The sequence below is a fragment of the Watersipora subatra genome, chromosome 3 (assembly GCF_963576615.1).
Source record: "Watersipora subatra chromosome 3, tzWatSuba1.1, whole genome shotgun sequence".
NCBI lineage: Eukaryota > Metazoa > Bryozoa > Gymnolaemata > Cheilostomatida > Watersiporidae > Watersipora > Watersipora subatra.
The window spans coordinates 63,583,001-63,601,683 of NC_088710.1; the positions used below are offsets into that span (position 1 = coordinate 63,583,001).

The following is an 18,683-nucleotide window of genomic DNA, read 5'->3' on the forward strand; positions in this document are numbered from 1 at the left end:
ATAGCTGTACACCAACTTCACCAGTTGTTATTCGGTTTATGAAGCAGTTTTTGAAGCAATGATTACAACTAACCTGGTCATGATGTGGAAATTGTTGGTGGTTCCTGTGTGTTCATAGTCGTGTATGAGAGCAGCTATGATAGTTGCAAATGTTTCTATATCTGTGAGTGTTTTCTGCAAAACAAAATGAGGCTTCTATAAAATTTGTAGCAGCCATTCCTAGCCACCCTTCCATCTCTATATGTAGGAGTTATTCTTCCACTGCTGCGGAATACTACTACTACAGAAAGTCTGTAGGTGATCATCTTAGCCACTTCGATTGGTTCATCATATTCCACTCAGTGTCTGCTGGTAGCTTGATACAACAAGGATCTTAGTCACTGTCATTCAAAATCAACTCTGTTTATTAGGAACCTTTCTTGGCAGCATTCTTGTTAATTTCTGATAGCGAGGAGCCAAGTTACAAGCCATTTAAAACCAATACTCTACTACTGTTTGTTCAAAGTCACAGTTAAAAGTTCGGGAACAATGATTGCATCATATATGGTTTGAACCAGAGCCGTATAGTTTCACAGAGTCCCGCGACTAACAGAAGCGTATACGGGATCTCGCTCGATTCCAAACAAACAGGCCACGCCTACTATTTTTATATAAGTTATAATGGAGAGGTCGCAACATTAATCAACAAAAATTACTCCCATTAGTAGCCACTTTGAAATTGATTGTTGTATCATGAACCATTTGAGAGAAAACAAAATTTCCTACAAAAAGGTGCTAATAACGTTTTTGTAAAAACGTAAAGTAAATGCAAAAAAGAGCGGTATTGAGAGCGAGGTATGAATATTCCATTATAGATCAGTATGTCGATCGGGTTTGTTTGAAATCGGACGTTTTTGTTTCCGGCTTTTGGTCACGGGACTCTGTGAAACTATATGACTCTGACAGTACAGAGCTGTATAACTTCACAGAGCTTTGCTGCTAACGGATGCGCAAATCGAAGCTCGCACGGCTCCAAGCAAACAAGCCGCGCCCACTATTGTTTTATATAAGTTATAATGGAGATGCCGCAACACTAACCAACAAAAATTACTCCCATTGGCAGTCCCTTTGAAATTGATTATTGTATTATACACCATTTGAAAAAGGACAAAATTTTCTACAAGAAACGACCAATGATTTTTTGTAATAAAATAAAGTAAATGCAAAATAGTGAGATGTTGAGAGCGAGGTAAGAATATTCCATTAGAGATCAGTATGTCGATCGGGTTTGTTTGGAATCGGACGTTTTTGTTTCCGGCTTTTGGTCACGGGACTCTGTGAAACTATACGACACTGGTTTGAACATACAGCTTTCAGCTTTATAGAACACACCCTCCACAAATTTTATAGACCACACCCTCTACCAACTTTATAGACCGCACCCTCTACCAACTTTATAGACCACACCCTTTACCAACTTTATAGACCACACCCTCTACCAACTTTATAGATCACACCCTCTACCAACATTATAGACCACACCCTCTACCAACTTTATAGACCACACCCTCTACCAACTTTATAGACCACACCCTCTACCAACTTTATAGACCACACCCTCTACCAACTTTATAGACCACGCAACATAACAAACTATTAAACCTCAAGCTTACTTTTGATTCAACAGCATTTCATATTTTTTGCTGCTTTAGATGCTCACCATCTCAGAAGATTGAGCTTAATACCTTCTCACAACCTCATAAAAATTTGGTAGGTTGTTTCTAAAATTTTATCCACTACAATATATATATTGTAGATATATATTGTAAATATATAATGTATATATATTGTATATATACATATATTGTATATATTGCATATATACAATACATACAATATATATATTGTATATATATAATGTATATATATATATATTGTATATATATATTGTATATATACATATATTGTATATATTGTATATATATATATACAGTCAAACATGGATAACTCGAACTTCACGGGACCGAGCGAAAGTGTTCGAATTATCAGAGCGTTCAAGTTATCATAGCACTATCACAGGTCTATGGCGCCTTACAGTGCCTCGCGTTGCGCGTTCACAACTCGAGTTGTACACCTCGAGTTGCACAACTCGAGTTGTGAACACGCAACGCGACTTTTCAAAAGTAAGGTGCAATTTATTGGTATTATGGTAGGGTAACCGTAGATCTGGTTATATTAACAATGGTACATCAATAGGCACCCGTTAGCTAATAGAAATTAAACTATGTATGTATGTACTGTAAAACTAGAACTAAATGGCGAATTATAGTGTGCCGAGTTTGCAACTCGAGTTGTACAACTCGAGTTGCCGTGTTGTACAACTCGGCTTGGGTTTTTGATGAACTCGAGTTGTGTTACGCAAAACTAACACGGGTTTGTAAAACAAGCAAAGTGAGTAATTGGGGTGTTTCATTTACAGAAATTTAATAATAATAATTTAAATATATATACATATTTAAATTATATATATTGGCGAGATTTGCGCATATTTATTTTTATAAATATGAAGAGACAAAAACAACTGTAGAATGTAAAAAGCAAACTAAAAAACAATCTATATGAGAGCCGGGCAGCGAAAATTTTTTTCCCAAACCGGTTTACATACGGCAGTAAAATTTTAGCTCATGATTGGCTTTAGTAATTGAGTTTTAGTAATCAAAACCTACATCATTACATTAAAAGTCAATAGTTATAATTAGAGAGGAACACAAAATTCCAAAATTTTATTCAAAATGGCTTAAATTAATGAGTTTTATGTGAGCGCCTCTTACGTTTTAACAGCACTTTTTGAATGATAACATCAGTTTTACTACGTTATTTAGAATTTTGTGTTCCTTTCTAATTATAACTATTGATTTCTAATGTAATGATGTAGGTTTTGATTACTAAAACTCAATTACTAAAGCCAATCATGAGCCAAAATTTTACTGCCGTATGTAAACCTGTTTGGGAAAAAAAATTCGCAGCCATAACAACTCAGCTTGAAAACATCTCATCCTTTAATTTTCTCTAGCTATATGGAATTTTTTGTGTGCATCATTAAACGCTGTTGAAATAATTTCTATGTTCATTTTCGGTGTTCATTCAGTTTCTTGTCAGATTCTAGAGAGATGACTCTTTTTTCATTTGAAAAAGAAGTTGCCCGGCTGGCTGCGAATTTTTTTCCCAAACAGGTTTACATACGGCAGTAACATTTTGGCTCATGATTGGCTTTAGTAATTGAGTTTTAGTAATCAAAACCTACATCATTACATTAGAAATCAATAGTTATAATTAGAAAGGAACACAAAATTCTAAATAACGTAATAAAACTGATGTTATCATTCAAAAAGTGCTGTTAAAACGTAAAAGGCACTCACTTAAAACTCATTAATTTAAGCCATTTTGAGTAAAATTTTGGAATTTTGTGTTCCTCTCTAATGATAACTATTGACTTTTAATGTAATGATGTAGGTTTTGATTACTAAAACTCAATTACTAAAGCCAATCATGAGCCAAAATTTTACTGCCGTATGTAAACCTGTTTGGGAAAAAAGATTTCGCTGCCCGGCTCTCATATAGATTGTTTTTTAGTTTGCTTTTTACATTCTACAGTTGTTTTTGTCTCTTTATATTTATAGAAATAAATATGCGCAAATATCGCCAATATAAATAATTTAAATGTATATATATATATTTAAATTATTAATATTAAATTTCTGTAAATGTTCTGTAAATGAGACACCCCAATTACTCACTTTGCTTTCTTTACGAACCCGTGTTAGTTTTGCGTAACACAACTCGAGTTCATCAAAAACCCAGGCCGAGTTGTACAACACGGCAACTCGAGTTGTACAACTCGAGTTGTGAACGCGCAACGCGAGGCACTGTAAGGCGCCATACAAGTCCATGTATTTACTTATTTATTAGTAGATACATGTACATATACAAACTATAATATAAATCAAAAGCACAAATGGCTTGTTTCAAATTAAATGCTTCTAATGTAAAGTTTAAAACGTTTTTATCAAAAAGTATAGAGATTTTTTTATCACTTGAGATTGGCTTGTTGTTTGAGGTGATGTTATTGCCAGAACGTTTTTTAGATTGACATTGGCAAAACTTGATAGTTGTTGAAATGCTCAAAAGAAAAGACATCTTTTTCTTTTGAGCATTTTACCCACGATCAATTTTGCCGATTTTTCTTGAAGTTTATGCAAAGATTACCTCACTTTACCTTGCTTCCGAAGGGCGATCGCTAATATAATATCGCTAATATAAGCAGTTGTTTAGTATAAATCACATTTCACCAAACCTTTAGAAAAGTCGTTGACAAAAATATTTTGCCGATGGTGGTAATAACGACGCTTATGAATTACGAAAAGTTGAGGTTTACCTCTATGGCTTGGAATAAAGTGATTTTCTAAAGCGATAACAACCATTTCGGTAGCTGTTGGAAAAAAAACAGTTCGAGTTAACAGTGTTGAGTTCGAGTTATCTATAGCAATTTATCATTACGTGGGAACGGACCAAAGAAACCGTTCGAATTAACCATGTGTTCGAGCTATCCGTGGACGAGTTATCCATGTTTCACTGTATATATATTGTATATATTGTATATATTGTACATATATTGTATATATATATATTGTATATTTTGTATATACAGTCAAACATGGATAACTCGCCCACGGATAGCTCGAACACATGGTTAACTCGAACGGTTTCTTTGGTCCGCTCCCACGTAATGATAAATTGCTTTAGATAACTCGACCTCAACTCTGTTAACTCAAACAGTTTTTTGCCCAACGGCTACCGAGACGGTTGTTATCGCTTTAGAAAATCACTTTATTCCAAGTCATAGAGATAAACCTCAACTTTTCGTAAATTATAGGCCTCGTTATTACCACCGTCGGCAAAATATTTTTGTCAACGACTTTTCTAAAGGTTTGGTGAAATTTGATTTTTACCAAACATCCGCTTAGCGATCGTCTTTTGGAAGCATGGAAAAGTGAGGTGACCTTCGCATAAACTACAAGAAAAATTGGCAAAATTGATCTCGATTAAAACGCTCAAAAGAAAAAGATGTCTTTTCTTCTGAGCATTTCAACAACGATCAAGTTTTGCCAATTTTAATCTAAAAAACGTCCTGGCAATAACATCATCTCAAACAACAAAACAATCTCAAATGATAGAAAAATCTCCTATACTTTTTGATAAAAAAGTTTTAAACTTTACATTAGAAGCATTTAATTCGAAACAAGCCATTTGTGCTTTTGATTTATATTATAGTTTGTATATGTACATGTATCTACTAAAAAATAAATAAATAAATAAATACATGGACTTGTGACAGTGCTCTAATAACTTGAACGCTCTGATAACTCGAACACTTTCACTCGGTCCCGTGAAGTTCGAGTTATCCATGTTTGACTGTATAATGTATATATTGTATATATATATTGTATATACATGTATATGTATATATATATATATATATATATACACTAGGTGAATACCCGGCATTGCCCGGGTGATAAAAGTCTTGCACAGAAAATTTCTTTGCATTTAACATATAACAACAGTTACCATTCTAACTTTCAAACTTCATATCATGTTTTGTGCAGGTGAAATAAATTTAAAAAAAACAAAGCCACTATAAAAGTGTTTAAATGCAAATGTAAAATAATTGGCAAGTAATAGCTAAATTAAGTCTGTTTTGCTACGCTTTCAATAAAAAATGATTTGGTAATGATACAATTAAAGGTTGACTTGCAACAAAATTTGCATTACAGTTATTTGGTATCAAAAGATTCACCATGTCTTACTCTGTTGTGTTGTAAGTGCCAAATATGTAGAAATGTGATTACAAGCTCTTAAAAGCTTAAAAACGAAAAGCCGCTGTAGATTGGAATCTCTTTATTTCGATGACGTAACCACGAAATTTAGTTATCGTCTTGTCACGTATGTTCTCACGTGAATTGAAAGGCCAATAAAAAGCTCAATATAAAACTTATCGTAGTACTAGTTTATGACAAACACTTCGGGTTTTTCCGAAGACCCCGTATCGAATATAGATGCTCGCTACTTGACAGTTTTGTTTCGGCATTATTCAATCGACAAGTCGCAATCTGATCATGTGACCCAATACTTCGCAAATAATTTTTGCAGCACTTTTCGATTATCACAGGTGACCAACAGGCTCGTCATGATTATCAGACAATGATATGTACTCCTACGAGCTAAGGTTAAAAAGTTTAACGATTTTTCACGGTAAGTTATAAGAAAACAGTGCTAAAAGTGACAGCATTACGATGACGATAAAACAGACGCATAAGAACAATAGACATAGTTTTATTGAATGCGTGAAGCATATTTGTGAAAATATTTCGACGAATAAGGTTGCATGAAAGTGTAAACAGAAACCATCTCTCACAACTACATCACATTTGAGCCGTTTTGAAAAGGGAATCCAAACTACTGCGCTCTCGTGTGGCTGCGATTTTCTGTTCATTTTTGAGCTTTTAAGAGCTTGTAATCACCTTTCCACATATTTTGCACCAACAACACAGCAGAGTAAGACATGGTGAATTTTTTCATATCAAATAACTGCAATGTGAATTTTATTACAAGTCAACCTTTAATATGAGCTGAGGAATCAAAATAAAAATCCTGAATAATAAATTATGTTGAATTAATAGCAACAATTTGTGCATAGAAGTGTGTGCATAAAAAAGGTTACTGTTCCAGCAGAAGCTATCCATCCAAACTTTAAATACAACGATACTGGTACCTCTCGATACTGGTACAAACGTAAAAATGAGATATCGTACTAGCTTTGTCTGACCGAATGAAAAAAGAATGTAGAGACTATTCCTTCTCGAGATAACACAATTGTCCGCGTGAAAAGAATTGGCCTTGACTGCAATTTAGCAATTGAATCTTACAAAAAACTGGAAATAGAAGTTTATGAAAACACAAAAAGCATCATGTTTCATAGAGTTAAAGGAGTCCATAGAGTTTCAATTAATACGTCATATTGGGTGTGAAAACGGTAAAAGGGTGTGTATACATCATATAAAAAGAGCTATGAATTGTCAGAGCTTTTGTAGTCTCATGATAAGATAATTGTATTTCAAACCTGCAGCTGCAATCTTCGTCAGTTCAAGTCTAGCAGAATGCAAAAGTTTAATTTCAAATCTTAATAACTGTAGCTGGACATACCGAAGGACAGACAGACGGACAGCAAACTTTGAGGTTTATATATACTGGCTGTGCTACCCGGCATTGCCCGGGTTTTAAAAATCAGCTTATAAACAATGAGAGGTTTTGAGAGTTGCCTGCCACTTGCTATTAGCCTGGCACATTGCCAATGGATAATTTGAGTTCGCTTACTAATAAGAGCTGCCGCTTCTCACGATGTTATGCCATCACTTTGCGTCATGACTGAAAGTGGTAGCGTATTTGCTCCCATATATCGCCTAATAAATCCATTAAGCTCTTGTGGCTGAATTGATAAGGTATCGAACTGGCGAACAAGAGGGTCTGAGATTAACATTTCTGTGATATGGATTCTTTATTCCAAGATATTAATTAATAGCTATAGTTGAACATACCGAAGGACAGATGAGAAAAAACAGACGACAAACTTTGAAAAATATATAGATAGACGTGTGCAATATCTACTTACGTTCAGACCACTGGACTGCAGCAAACAGTGTGTGGTTTGGGCCACATCAGCACCATGCACCATGTTATGATATGGGTTTCCATAACGATTATAACCTGCTTGCAGAGCCAGTAGAAAGTTATCAATGTGTGCTGGATTTATCTACAAGAGTGGGTAACTTTTATAATTGGCTGCGCCATGATAAACCAAAAAAAGGTAGCTAATGCATAGTAGCTCGTGAATATTTCCACAGATACTAAAGTTCTCTAAAACAAATCAGTGCTTCATAGCTAAAAGTCTTGTGGGCAAAGTTTACTCAGAGCAAGTACTTAGTAATGTTATAGTAGTCAGCTGTGTATAAATTAGTGGGATTGGGTTTAAATTCTGCCAGAGGAAATGGATTCAGAAATGGAAATCAAAATAGAGTCTTCCAACTATGACATCATATACAGTGCTGGAAGAAACTTTGCCACAGGGTGGGATTATCTTCTCCTGACCAACAAACATAAATGTGTTACCTAAGCTTGGCATTCTGCTAGCTTAGCATCTTGCTAGCCTAGCACCTTGTTAGTTTAACACCTTGCTAGCCTGGTACTTAATGAATTTGGTACTTGAAGAGTTTGGACTGTCAACCTGTTCCTATACTTCTCTTTATTTAATTGTATTTCGACACAGAACAAAACATTTGCTTTTGTCAAAAGCGAGCATATTTTTGGCTAAATAATTTAACGCAACATCCAATTTAATTGAAGAAGACTAGCTAGTTGCAAAATGATAGAACCAAAAATTGATAAAATAAAAACATTTATGTTAACTGGATAACAACTAAAAAACTATTGTGAGCTTTATAACACAAATAAAGGCATAGTAATATATAAGTTGTTTAAACCAGTTGTAAAAGGAAATCGTCTTTTCACAAATTTGGCTCTAGCAATCTTCACTTGATTTCACAATTTAATGAATTTATAATCAGCGCTAATGAAACAAAAACAAAGCTACTAAAGTTTGGTCTCCCCTCCTCACCTACCAACCTAGTCATGAGCCAACCTTTCAGACTCTTTATAGGTAGTAACTGTCAAGCATTGAGATTTTAAAAATGCAAACACTAAATCTTCATCAATTAAATTGTAAGAGAAAAGTAGTGATGTTGTTTTCCAACCATGTTCAGGATATTTAGGCAAACTGCTCAAGGCCATGGTCACAGCCACAATCAACCAGCAATATATTGTTTTTAAAAACTATGCTCTTAGTATGTAAAGAAAGGAAATTATTAATTACATTGCCATGCTTCAAATGGGTTCGGAGTTGCAGGCCATCGATGAATTTGCAACCTACGGTTTCAACGATTTGGAGTTGCGCTAAATAGATCTTTCCAAGATTTTCTATGTATCCCTCATAACAAAATTGGTTAAGGTAAACTCGCTTTCTCACAGCGAATACTTCTCACAAATGTACCGAAGTAAAATGGCGTCAAATGCATTCAGGTTTCTATGATTCTGTGTGGAAGTAACTCCAAACCCATTCGCAGCATGTAAACACAGTGATTGATTGATGGTGCAGACAGACAGACAGACAGACAGACTAATAGCTACTAGTTTAGTGACTGTCAAGTTAGCATGGAAACACCTACTCTTAGTTTGGAAACCAAGCCTTGGTTCTTCATCAGTTCGAAGCCTAAGTATCGAAGGGAGTTACCGCTGCTCGCCTCGTCCAACTCAAAAATGTTGAACGACCACTGGTGAACATCTTTTAGTATTTTAGCGACTGCCTGTGGTTGTTGCATAGACGTTTCGCTAAAACTCGACATCCTCCGATACAACCTACAGAAAGGAGCAGCCGACGTATATGAAGTGACGGCAATAAAATTGTGAAATATATTTCCATTAGTGACTAATTCATATTACCTGTCTACCACAAGCCCGGCACACACTGCCTGGGCCACGCTTCGAAATTTTGGTCTCTCTCCTCGACGAGTCCCATTTTGAGATCTAGTGAATGTCTGGGCAAGCCAATCTCTCACTTCTGTTGGAACTGCATCCGGTTCGACTTCATTGAGTGCATCGTCATCGTCAAACAGCCGCCTTAACATCAAATTATGTTAAATAACTGCCTCAAGTATCAAAGAGTTGAATTAATTTTTAGCATTCATGTTATAGTTTAGAGATAATGCACCAGTTTAGCTAACGGTGAACAACCGAGCAGATGAGTTCAGAAATTTTTACCAAAACCTTTCTTAGAATCAGGATAGCGAATAAATGTATTCTTTGAACAAGTACAAAGTAAAGTGTATAACACTTAGTTTATTTTTATATTACAAAGCTTTCAAATCGAACAAAACTTTTCCCGTTTCCTAAAATGTATGAAGTTCTGATGCAACAAATAGTGATACAGCTAAGAGGTGCAGATATCTTGGGCATTTGTTGTAAATTTAAGCTACAAAATATGTTGCGATAATTATTTCAAGGTCGGCTTCGCAAGCCTGCAGTATCATATTATGTTATTGTATATATATATATTATAGTATTAAATTATGTTGTCACTTCTTACTATGTTATATCGTATAATTCATAAATAATCTAATGGTTTGCAGTAATTGCTCTCCTTTTCTTCACCATCAGAAAAAAGATCGTAATAGTTATAGGAATTTAAATTTTAAAACATTTTTCATATAATCACTATTTAAAAGAATATTATTTGATATGAAGGACAACACAAAAACAAAATCTTAATTTATGAGTTAGCCACAAGACTATTCTAAAACAGCAACCAGTACATATAATTAAATATAATAGGCTTTGGTTGTGTTTATAGTAAGAGCTTCTAATCTTTTATTGTATTTCTAGAAGAAATTCTACAACGTATTCTCGAAGAAAAAATGACGATAAAAGCTTAACATATAAAATGAGAAATTGATATTTTATACTTAGTAATGATTGTCAGTTTGTATCTACTGCCTTCGTTGTTCTGTTGAAACTTCTATCAAATAATAAAAAAAATTGTCTGTTTATGCAAATTTTGAGGTCGCTAATTACACTGAATGAAGCCAACCAATCACATGAAAGCGGAAGCCAAATAGAGTACATAGATGAGTAATAGAATACATAGATGAGTAATAGAATACATAGATGAGTAATAGAATACATAGATGAGTAATAGAGTACATAGATGAGTAATAGAATACATAGATGAGTAATAGAATATATAGATGAGTAATAGAATACATAGATGAGTAATAGAATACATAGATGAGTAATAGAATACATAGATGAGTAATAGAATACATAGATGAGTAATAGAATACATAGATGAGTAATAGAATACATAGATGAGTAATAGAATACGTAGATGAGTAATAGAATACGTAGATGAGTAATAGAATACGTAGATGAGTAATAGAATACGTAGATGAGTAATAGAATACGTAGATGAGTAATAGAATACATAGATGAGTAATAGAATACATAGATGAGTAATAGAATACATAGATGAGTAATAGAGTACATAGATGAGTAATAGAATACATAGATGAGTAATAGAATACATAGATGAGTAATAGAATACATAGATGAGTAATAGAATACATAGATGAGTAATAGAATACATAGATGAGTAATAGAATACATAGATGAGTAATAGAATACATAGATGAGTAATAGAATACATAGATGAGTAATAGAATACATAGATGAGTAATAGAATACATAGATGAGTAATAGAATACATAGATGAGTAATAGAATACATAGATGAGTAATAGAGTACATAGATGAGTAATAGAGTACATAGATGAGTAATAGAGTACATAGATGAGTAATAGAGTACATAGATGAGTAATAGAGTACATAGATGAGTAATAGAATACATAGATGAGTAATAGAATACATAGATGAGTAATAGAATACATAGATGAGTAATAGAATACATAGATGAGTAATAGAGTACATAGATGAGTAATAGAATACATAGATGAGTAATAGAATACATAGATGAGTAATAGAGTACATAGATGAGTAATAGAGTACATAGATGAGTAATAGAATACATAGATGAGTAATAGAATACATAGATGAGTAATAGAGTACATAGATGAGTAATAGAGTACATAGATGAGTAATAGAGTACATAGATGAGTAATAGAATACATAGATGAGTAATAGAATACATAGATGAGTAATAGAATACATAGATGAGTAATAGAATACATAGATGAGTAATAGAGTACATAGATGAGTAATAGAATACATAGATGAGTAATAGAATACATAGATGAGTAATAGAATACATAGATGAGTAATAGAATACATAGATGAGTAATAGAATACATAGATGAGTAATAGAGTACATAGATGAGTAATAGAGTACATAGATGAGTAATAGAATACATAGATGAGTAATAGAATACATAGATGAGTAATAGAATACATAGATGAGTAATGAAGATAAACTTGCACAAAATTTTAATATATTTTATCAGAAAGTATCGGCATTTTCTACCGCTTGCAATTATTGTTGATATTTGATGTGATCTGACTGCCAGGATGTTTCAAGATTAAAATCGACCAAACATGATCACGGTTAAAATGCTCAGATCAAGCGAAATGCAATTATGATGTCTATAGTTACAAAAAGACCGAGAGAATAGAGACGCGTCACGCTACAACTTCAATGGAACAGCCAATATCAACTATAGCAACTAGTGATGCCATTTCGGCCGTATTTATCTTCTGAGCGTTTTAACCGCAATCAAGTTTGTTCAATTTTAATCTTGAAACATCCTGGCAGTCAGATCACCTCAAACGTCAAAAACAACCGCAAATGATAAAAAAATGCCGATATTTTCATATGAAAACTGCTAAAATTTTCTGTAAGTTCATCTTCAACAAGAATATATGAATGGTGGGTGTCATGGATAATTTGTCAACAAAGTTGGAAAACACAAATATTAAATAAAAGCGTAAGAAAATGTTAGAAAGAAGTCGTTCACTTAAAAAAGATATATTTAAAGCCACAAAATCAGTTTGAATCAAAGCAACAGACAAGCTGAGATAAAGGGTAAATTACTACACCATTGACCTCTTCGCAGTTTCATAACTGTCTCTGCAATACTGAGCAAATCAAACAGTTTGAGACTGAGAGGTTGGTGTAATAATTACCTAATGCTTGTACCAGTCCACAGACATAATTTAACCAATAAGGCATGTGCTAGCAGGCTGACAGCTGTAACAGCTCGCCAGCTATGTGACAGTCTGTGGGCACATGTGTGACATATAAAACTGCACTCATGAAGAGCGCATAGGATGTGAACGTAAGCTGGGAGCAGAATAGACAAAAAGCAGCGCGAGTCAGCGCGAGGAGAATGGCAAGGAAAGTAGCAAGTGACAAAAAGTGACAAACAGCTTTGCTGCTCTACTGTAAGCAATTAGATAGATTTAGCACCCATTGAAGGCGACAGCGTTAAACACATGAAACTACAAACCACCTCTTCACTGAGTTTCTGTTGGCATAAATAGATAAAAACTCATTAACAACATGTCGTTGCATTCCACATAATAGAAAATTAGAAGAAAAAAACACGGAATTTTTTTAAGTGTTTTTATAAAACTGTCAAACTTTTTTAATATTTTAAGCACTTACGAGACATTGGAGCATGCTTATATCAGTTAAATAAATACTAGCTTATTATGCGAGCAGCAGCCAGTTCTGGCTGACATGCACAATAAAATTTTACAAAGAATATTCCCTTAAATTCACCCGAGTTCAGTGAGAATACCGAAATACAAAAAGAACAACTTTTTTTCATACGAGTGTGTCAGTTTCAATACAGAAACAATTGCAATGCTATATATGGTTTTGTTGAAATAATAATCTGAACTTTTCTAGTTAAGTTTGTTTTGCCAATAAAAAAACTTTTGGCCATCGCTTTTCTCATAAATATTGTTATGCAGTTTGTCAAAAGTTATTTAAAGATCAAGATGCAGCTGATGGAAATAAAATAAACAGGCCTGGTCCAGCCTCACATAGCCCTAGACTCCTATCAACTGACATAAACTTGCAGAGTGACTTCTCGCACTTTTTCAGTACTTCAGTATTTATGACACACACGGGCTATTTGCGGAAAACATATCAGTACTAGCGAATTTTGTAATAAATTTTATTTTTCTGTTTTATCTTACATAATATTTCAAACAAAATATATAACAATAAAAATAAAACTAGAATACTTGATGATCTAATTGCATTTAATTTGTTTTGCCATTGACAATTTCAGAGGTGTTTTTGCAACATACTGTAGGTCAGCAGCTTTTAATCATATCATTATTGCAGTTTGATCTTCGCTACATGTTACAAGCCTTTAAAACTCATGAAATTCCCATAATCTCGGCTGGAGTGCTAAACTGGTATATGAAAACTTAGTTCAAATTTCTTGTTTCTGAGTTGATCTCTAAATAATGTATTGCTGAATGGATTTTTGATGAGTGAAGTCTGTAAGAAATTGAATATGTTCTATTGAAGAGTTAGTACTAGTCCAGCCCACTGTACTAGCAATTAGCTTTACACTTTCTGAAACTCTCACTAATGTAAAGTTTTAATATTGGTAAATTTTTTGTCCCTGGACCAGCAGCCATATAAATGGACTTGACGAATATAATCATCATAATAGAACGAGACCATCGTAAACTTCAAATTTGTTCCTTAAAAATTTGACGTTTTCAGATTTTTTGAAAGAAAAGATTTCAACGCCTTCAAATTTTTTGAAAGAAAAAATTTTGACATCTTCAAATATTTTGAAAGAAAACATTTTGAAGTGTATGATTTGACGCTGCAAAGAGCAGATTGTGTGAATTACTTTTTAGTAAAAAATATGCACCTACCCTAATATGAATATGCCCTGGTGTTGCTTTTATATATTGAATTAGTCACATTCCGTGGTCATCTGGTTGCCAAACCTTCAGCTTGATGTCAACAATTTACTGACTAAGACAAACATGCGATCAACTGTGGTTGTAACATTAAAACTAGTAATCGTGTACTAACTTTTAAAAGGTCTTAGTTTTAGTAACCTAAACTGAAGGCATGAATTACATTTTTGAAATAAAAGTTAACTTCTGGTTTTTGAAAGCCTCAGATCTCAAACAAATCAGAGTTCATACAAAAAATTCCAGCCTTCCGTGCATCAAACGCTGAGCAAAGTTTGGCCCTGAAACAGCTCGCTTTCTTCAGAACAGTTAATCTTCTGACCGGTAATCACAATAAAATATTAGAAAGGAATACATTGCATGAAGTGCTCACTAATAGCAAGGCAGACGTAACAGAAGAGCAGTGAGTATTACTCACTTGGTTTCCTCTATGTAAAGAGTATCCAATACGGAGATGGAGTATTTCAAGTTGTTTATCAAGTCATCCTTGTCTATGATTACACCGTGGTTCAGCAATTCAATTACATGTTGCAGCCTACAGAACAAAATAAAGTGCATACATTATGACTCGAGAGGCATTACGATTCAGAATTTAAGGCCACCGGGGAGATCTAGCTTGATGCTTTGTTTTTACAACGTGCATGTGATGCGCCAAACAGCATTAGACATCAACCACCTAGCAAAGTAATACAATTCATAGATGTTTCACATAAGATTAATACAATTCATTAGCTATCTCATTGGCACCAGGGTACTTTACTAGGCTAGACATCTAGACACTTGCTCTTTAGTCGATATATTCTATACCTAGTTGAGCAGAGTTTGGGGGCAGCCAATGTGTCTACGGATGGCAGCTTGTCCACCTCGAGTCTCCTTGATGCATAACTGTTTAGCTCGAGGTCCAACTCAGAGCTAGATGATTTATCTATGAATGGGTCATTTCTTTTTAGTACTGTCACTTCTCCTACAATTCAGAGCTCGGGCATTATTCCCGAATGACCAAAAATATTACCAAGTCTGAAACAAACTTTGGAAATACTTGATAAAGTTTGGAAATTGTCCGCTACCGCTACTACTTGTTAGAATGCTAATACCTGAGGTCAAACACTAATCTACATGTATATCTATATATAAACATCTAAGCGTTTGTTGGTCTGTTTGTTGGTCTGTCGTATGTCCAGTTATAACAATAAATAACAATAAAGTTATTGCAATGAAAAAACCACTTTGCACTAAAATTGAACTCAGAAACACTTTTGCAGACAGGCATGCGAACCATTACACCACGCGGCCACCTTGCCATACTATGGAATAATTGTGGACATACTTATTACATCTGCAAGTCTTTCATAGTTATAAATATATGTATATTAGTCGAATGCCTGGCGTCGCATACCTAGAAAAGCTAGATCTTAACTATAACTTTTACCACCTCAATACGCGCGTTTTGGGCCAACTTAACCATTGTTGCCCGTAACCTAACGGCAACAGTGCTAGTTATTAACCCCAAGCAAGCGCCTCAAGCGTGAGTATTTTAACTAATGTGATGATTATTTGCCTAATGATTCCATTGTATTCCATGTAGCTTAATGGTTAAGTTGGCCATCTTGAGGTCCTGAGATCAAATCCAGTGACATGCAGATTTTTTCTCGCTAGATTTTAATTGCTCTAACTGAACACAAGAATTTAACGAAAAGATAAACGCCGCGATATATAGATATGGCATAAACTTAATTAAACTTATTGCACATGTTGATTAAAAATAAATTTTCTGTGCGAAAACAGTTTTTATTGTCTGTGCAAAAACAGTTTTTATTGTCTGTGCAAAAACAGTTTTTATTGTTTGTGCAAAAACAATTATTATTTTCTGTGAAGCTGCAAGCATTCATTTAGTAGAGTATATTGCTAAAGTGTGTAAGGCATTAGTACAGAATTCCACATAATTATATGTAGATGCACGTTGGTAACATGAAAGGGTAACATGAAAGGAAGTAATAAACTAGCTGATATTCAGGAAGTCAACCTCTTCTAAACTCGCTTTCGAGTTGATCAAAGTAAACTTATTAAAACTGGTGCATACAACTGAGTCAATCAAACTTATGTGTAGCATAATAATTTATAAGCTTTGGATAGCAAGTGTAGGGCTGGAATTATTAATTATCAACAGCTGGGCAGCGTTAGTTGGCAGGGGTAAAACTAAGTCTAGTGTTGTTACAAACGTTTGAAATTCTGATAGCGACGGCCCATTGCTTAGTAGTAACGAACATAGTCGCGGATGCCAGACACGGGTTTTCACTGAATCACCCAATTGGCACCAAGTAGCAATGATAAGCTGTAGAAGTATCTGATGCAAATGGCAGTAATGTACTTTTCTCAAGAGCTGCTGAATAATCGATCTTCAAATACTCTCATCAGCTCAGCTAAGAAAACAAGTGAATTAGAAAGGAACGGCTTTCAAAGTGGTTGCTTGCTATTCAGTCACCATCTGTATGTTTAAAGCTCTCAGTAATGGTGGTATTTCTAATACATCACTGCGAGTGATGCATAACAGAGATGTGATGATTGAGTGGTGACAGCTTGCAGCACGGTCTGCCATTGCCTGGTCTCTTCTTAGTAGTCGCTAGTTGCTTCGTAACTGTTAGATGTCTCTAAATTGTTTACACGATTTCGCTCAAGTTTTATTTATGAAAAGTTTTCCATAAAACAGACTATGTTTGACCAATCACAATGATGTAGACTGTGAAGATAAGACATCTACAAAGGGCTCTTTTCAGAAAGCCAAGTGGTCCGACAAATAGTAAAAATTCTAGATTCCTTTTTGTACTGGTTTGAGAAAATACATGGTTACAGAGACAATTTATTTGTGGAAAATTAACTATGTGAGCAAACATGGTGGCACTTTGCCGTGTTTTAACAAAACCACTTGAGAAGCTAACACGATGACAGGGAAAATGCAGCACAGAACAGCAAAGCAGCAACTCTCTATCCTGTATAGCTCTTCTCTATTGCACTAGAAACTGTGAATCGTAACCTTAACAGCTTCTGTCAAAAAGCGCAAAAGCTTGCCAAATGCCCATTCTTTTCTACAGACCCCAGTGTGGAGCAGAGTTGTAACACTTACCAACGATCTTCACTTTAGCTATACATGGTCATCATGCTTTTAAGGAAAAGTAAGATTGAGGATAGAAACATTTCGCTTACCAATGTTGCGAATGCAGAATCGTCTTTGCTGCACCTGATCCATGGGTATCGCATTACTGACTACCAGCTATCCGTACTAATGACTATCAGCTATAAACGTTCTATAGAAAAACGAATTTTGCATAGTGAATATCTGATGTGGAGAAACTTCATTAATTATTCTCGCACTCCACTCAGCTCGCTTGCCAGACCAGATATGAAACTATTAACTGTTCCAAACTAGATTAGGTACACGACTTATAATGAAGCGACTCCAAGAGCCTGTGTCACTAATAGCTGATAGGGAATTAACCCATCCGCTACCCAACTAACAAATAAGGCATGCAGCAGGGATGTAGATGTTCTCAAAGTCATCTCTGCGCATGCCATTACATTGCATTTCACAATACTCATTTTATAACCATATAAATCTGAGTTTGTTTATGGTCCAAACCTGTCATCGGTAGGCAGGTGTGTATATGTGTTGATAATCACCCATCAATGGCTAGATCATTACCATGTCAGATGGAAAACAGGATAACCTGGTTTATACATAAACAATGCTGAGGCATTCAAAGTATGACGTCTTATTTTTATTATATTTACCTCAAACCCCTTGACAGTCAAAAGTGTAACAAATGACTTTAGATCTAATCGCTTTCCGTGTTTGGTCTGACGCAATCTTCAGCGTGTTCACAGACTACCTAACCAAACCAATTATAGCATAGTCCAAGATTCCATCAGCAAACATACACTGCATTACGATAGTTATCCCTTTTGATCACACTGTCTCTTGGTAAAACATCTCGTATTAAATTAGGACATGCACTACTTTAGTAGAACAAGACATGCCCTACCTTAGTAAACAGATACACACCTTTCCTTTGTACCTTAGTAAAA

At 34.6% G+C, this 18,683-nt stretch overlaps 1 protein-coding gene across 2 annotated transcripts in view; it reads right to left on the reverse strand.

Moving 5' to 3' along the window:
* The window catches only part of LOC137391764 (dual specificity calcium/calmodulin-dependent 3',5'-cyclic nucleotide phosphodiesterase 1B-like), a 28,128-nt gene extending 10,037 nt beyond the window's left edge, over window positions 1-18,091 (reverse strand). The window contains exons 1-8 of one of the 2 annotated variants that reach the window (XM_068078297.1): window positions 17,805-18,091; window positions 15,411-15,567; window positions 15,022-15,138; window positions 13,166-13,180; window positions 9,592-9,768; window positions 9,318-9,507; window positions 7,709-7,849; window positions 74-174 (exon numbers count right to left, since the gene is read on the reverse strand). In XM_068078297.1, the coding sequence (XP_067934398.1) occupies window positions 74-174; window positions 7,709-7,849; window positions 9,318-9,507; window positions 9,592-9,768; window positions 13,166-13,180; window positions 15,022-15,138; window positions 15,411-15,567; window positions 17,805-17,847 (941 nt within the window). In that variant the 5' untranslated portion in view covers window positions 17,848-18,091. The remainder of the gene's footprint in view (window positions 1-73; window positions 175-7,708; window positions 7,850-9,317; window positions 9,508-9,591; window positions 9,769-13,165; window positions 13,181-15,021; window positions 15,139-15,410; window positions 15,568-17,804) is intronic. The other variant, XM_068078298.1, reaches the window with a different exon arrangement.
* Window positions 18,092-18,683: the final 592 nt, after the last annotated feature.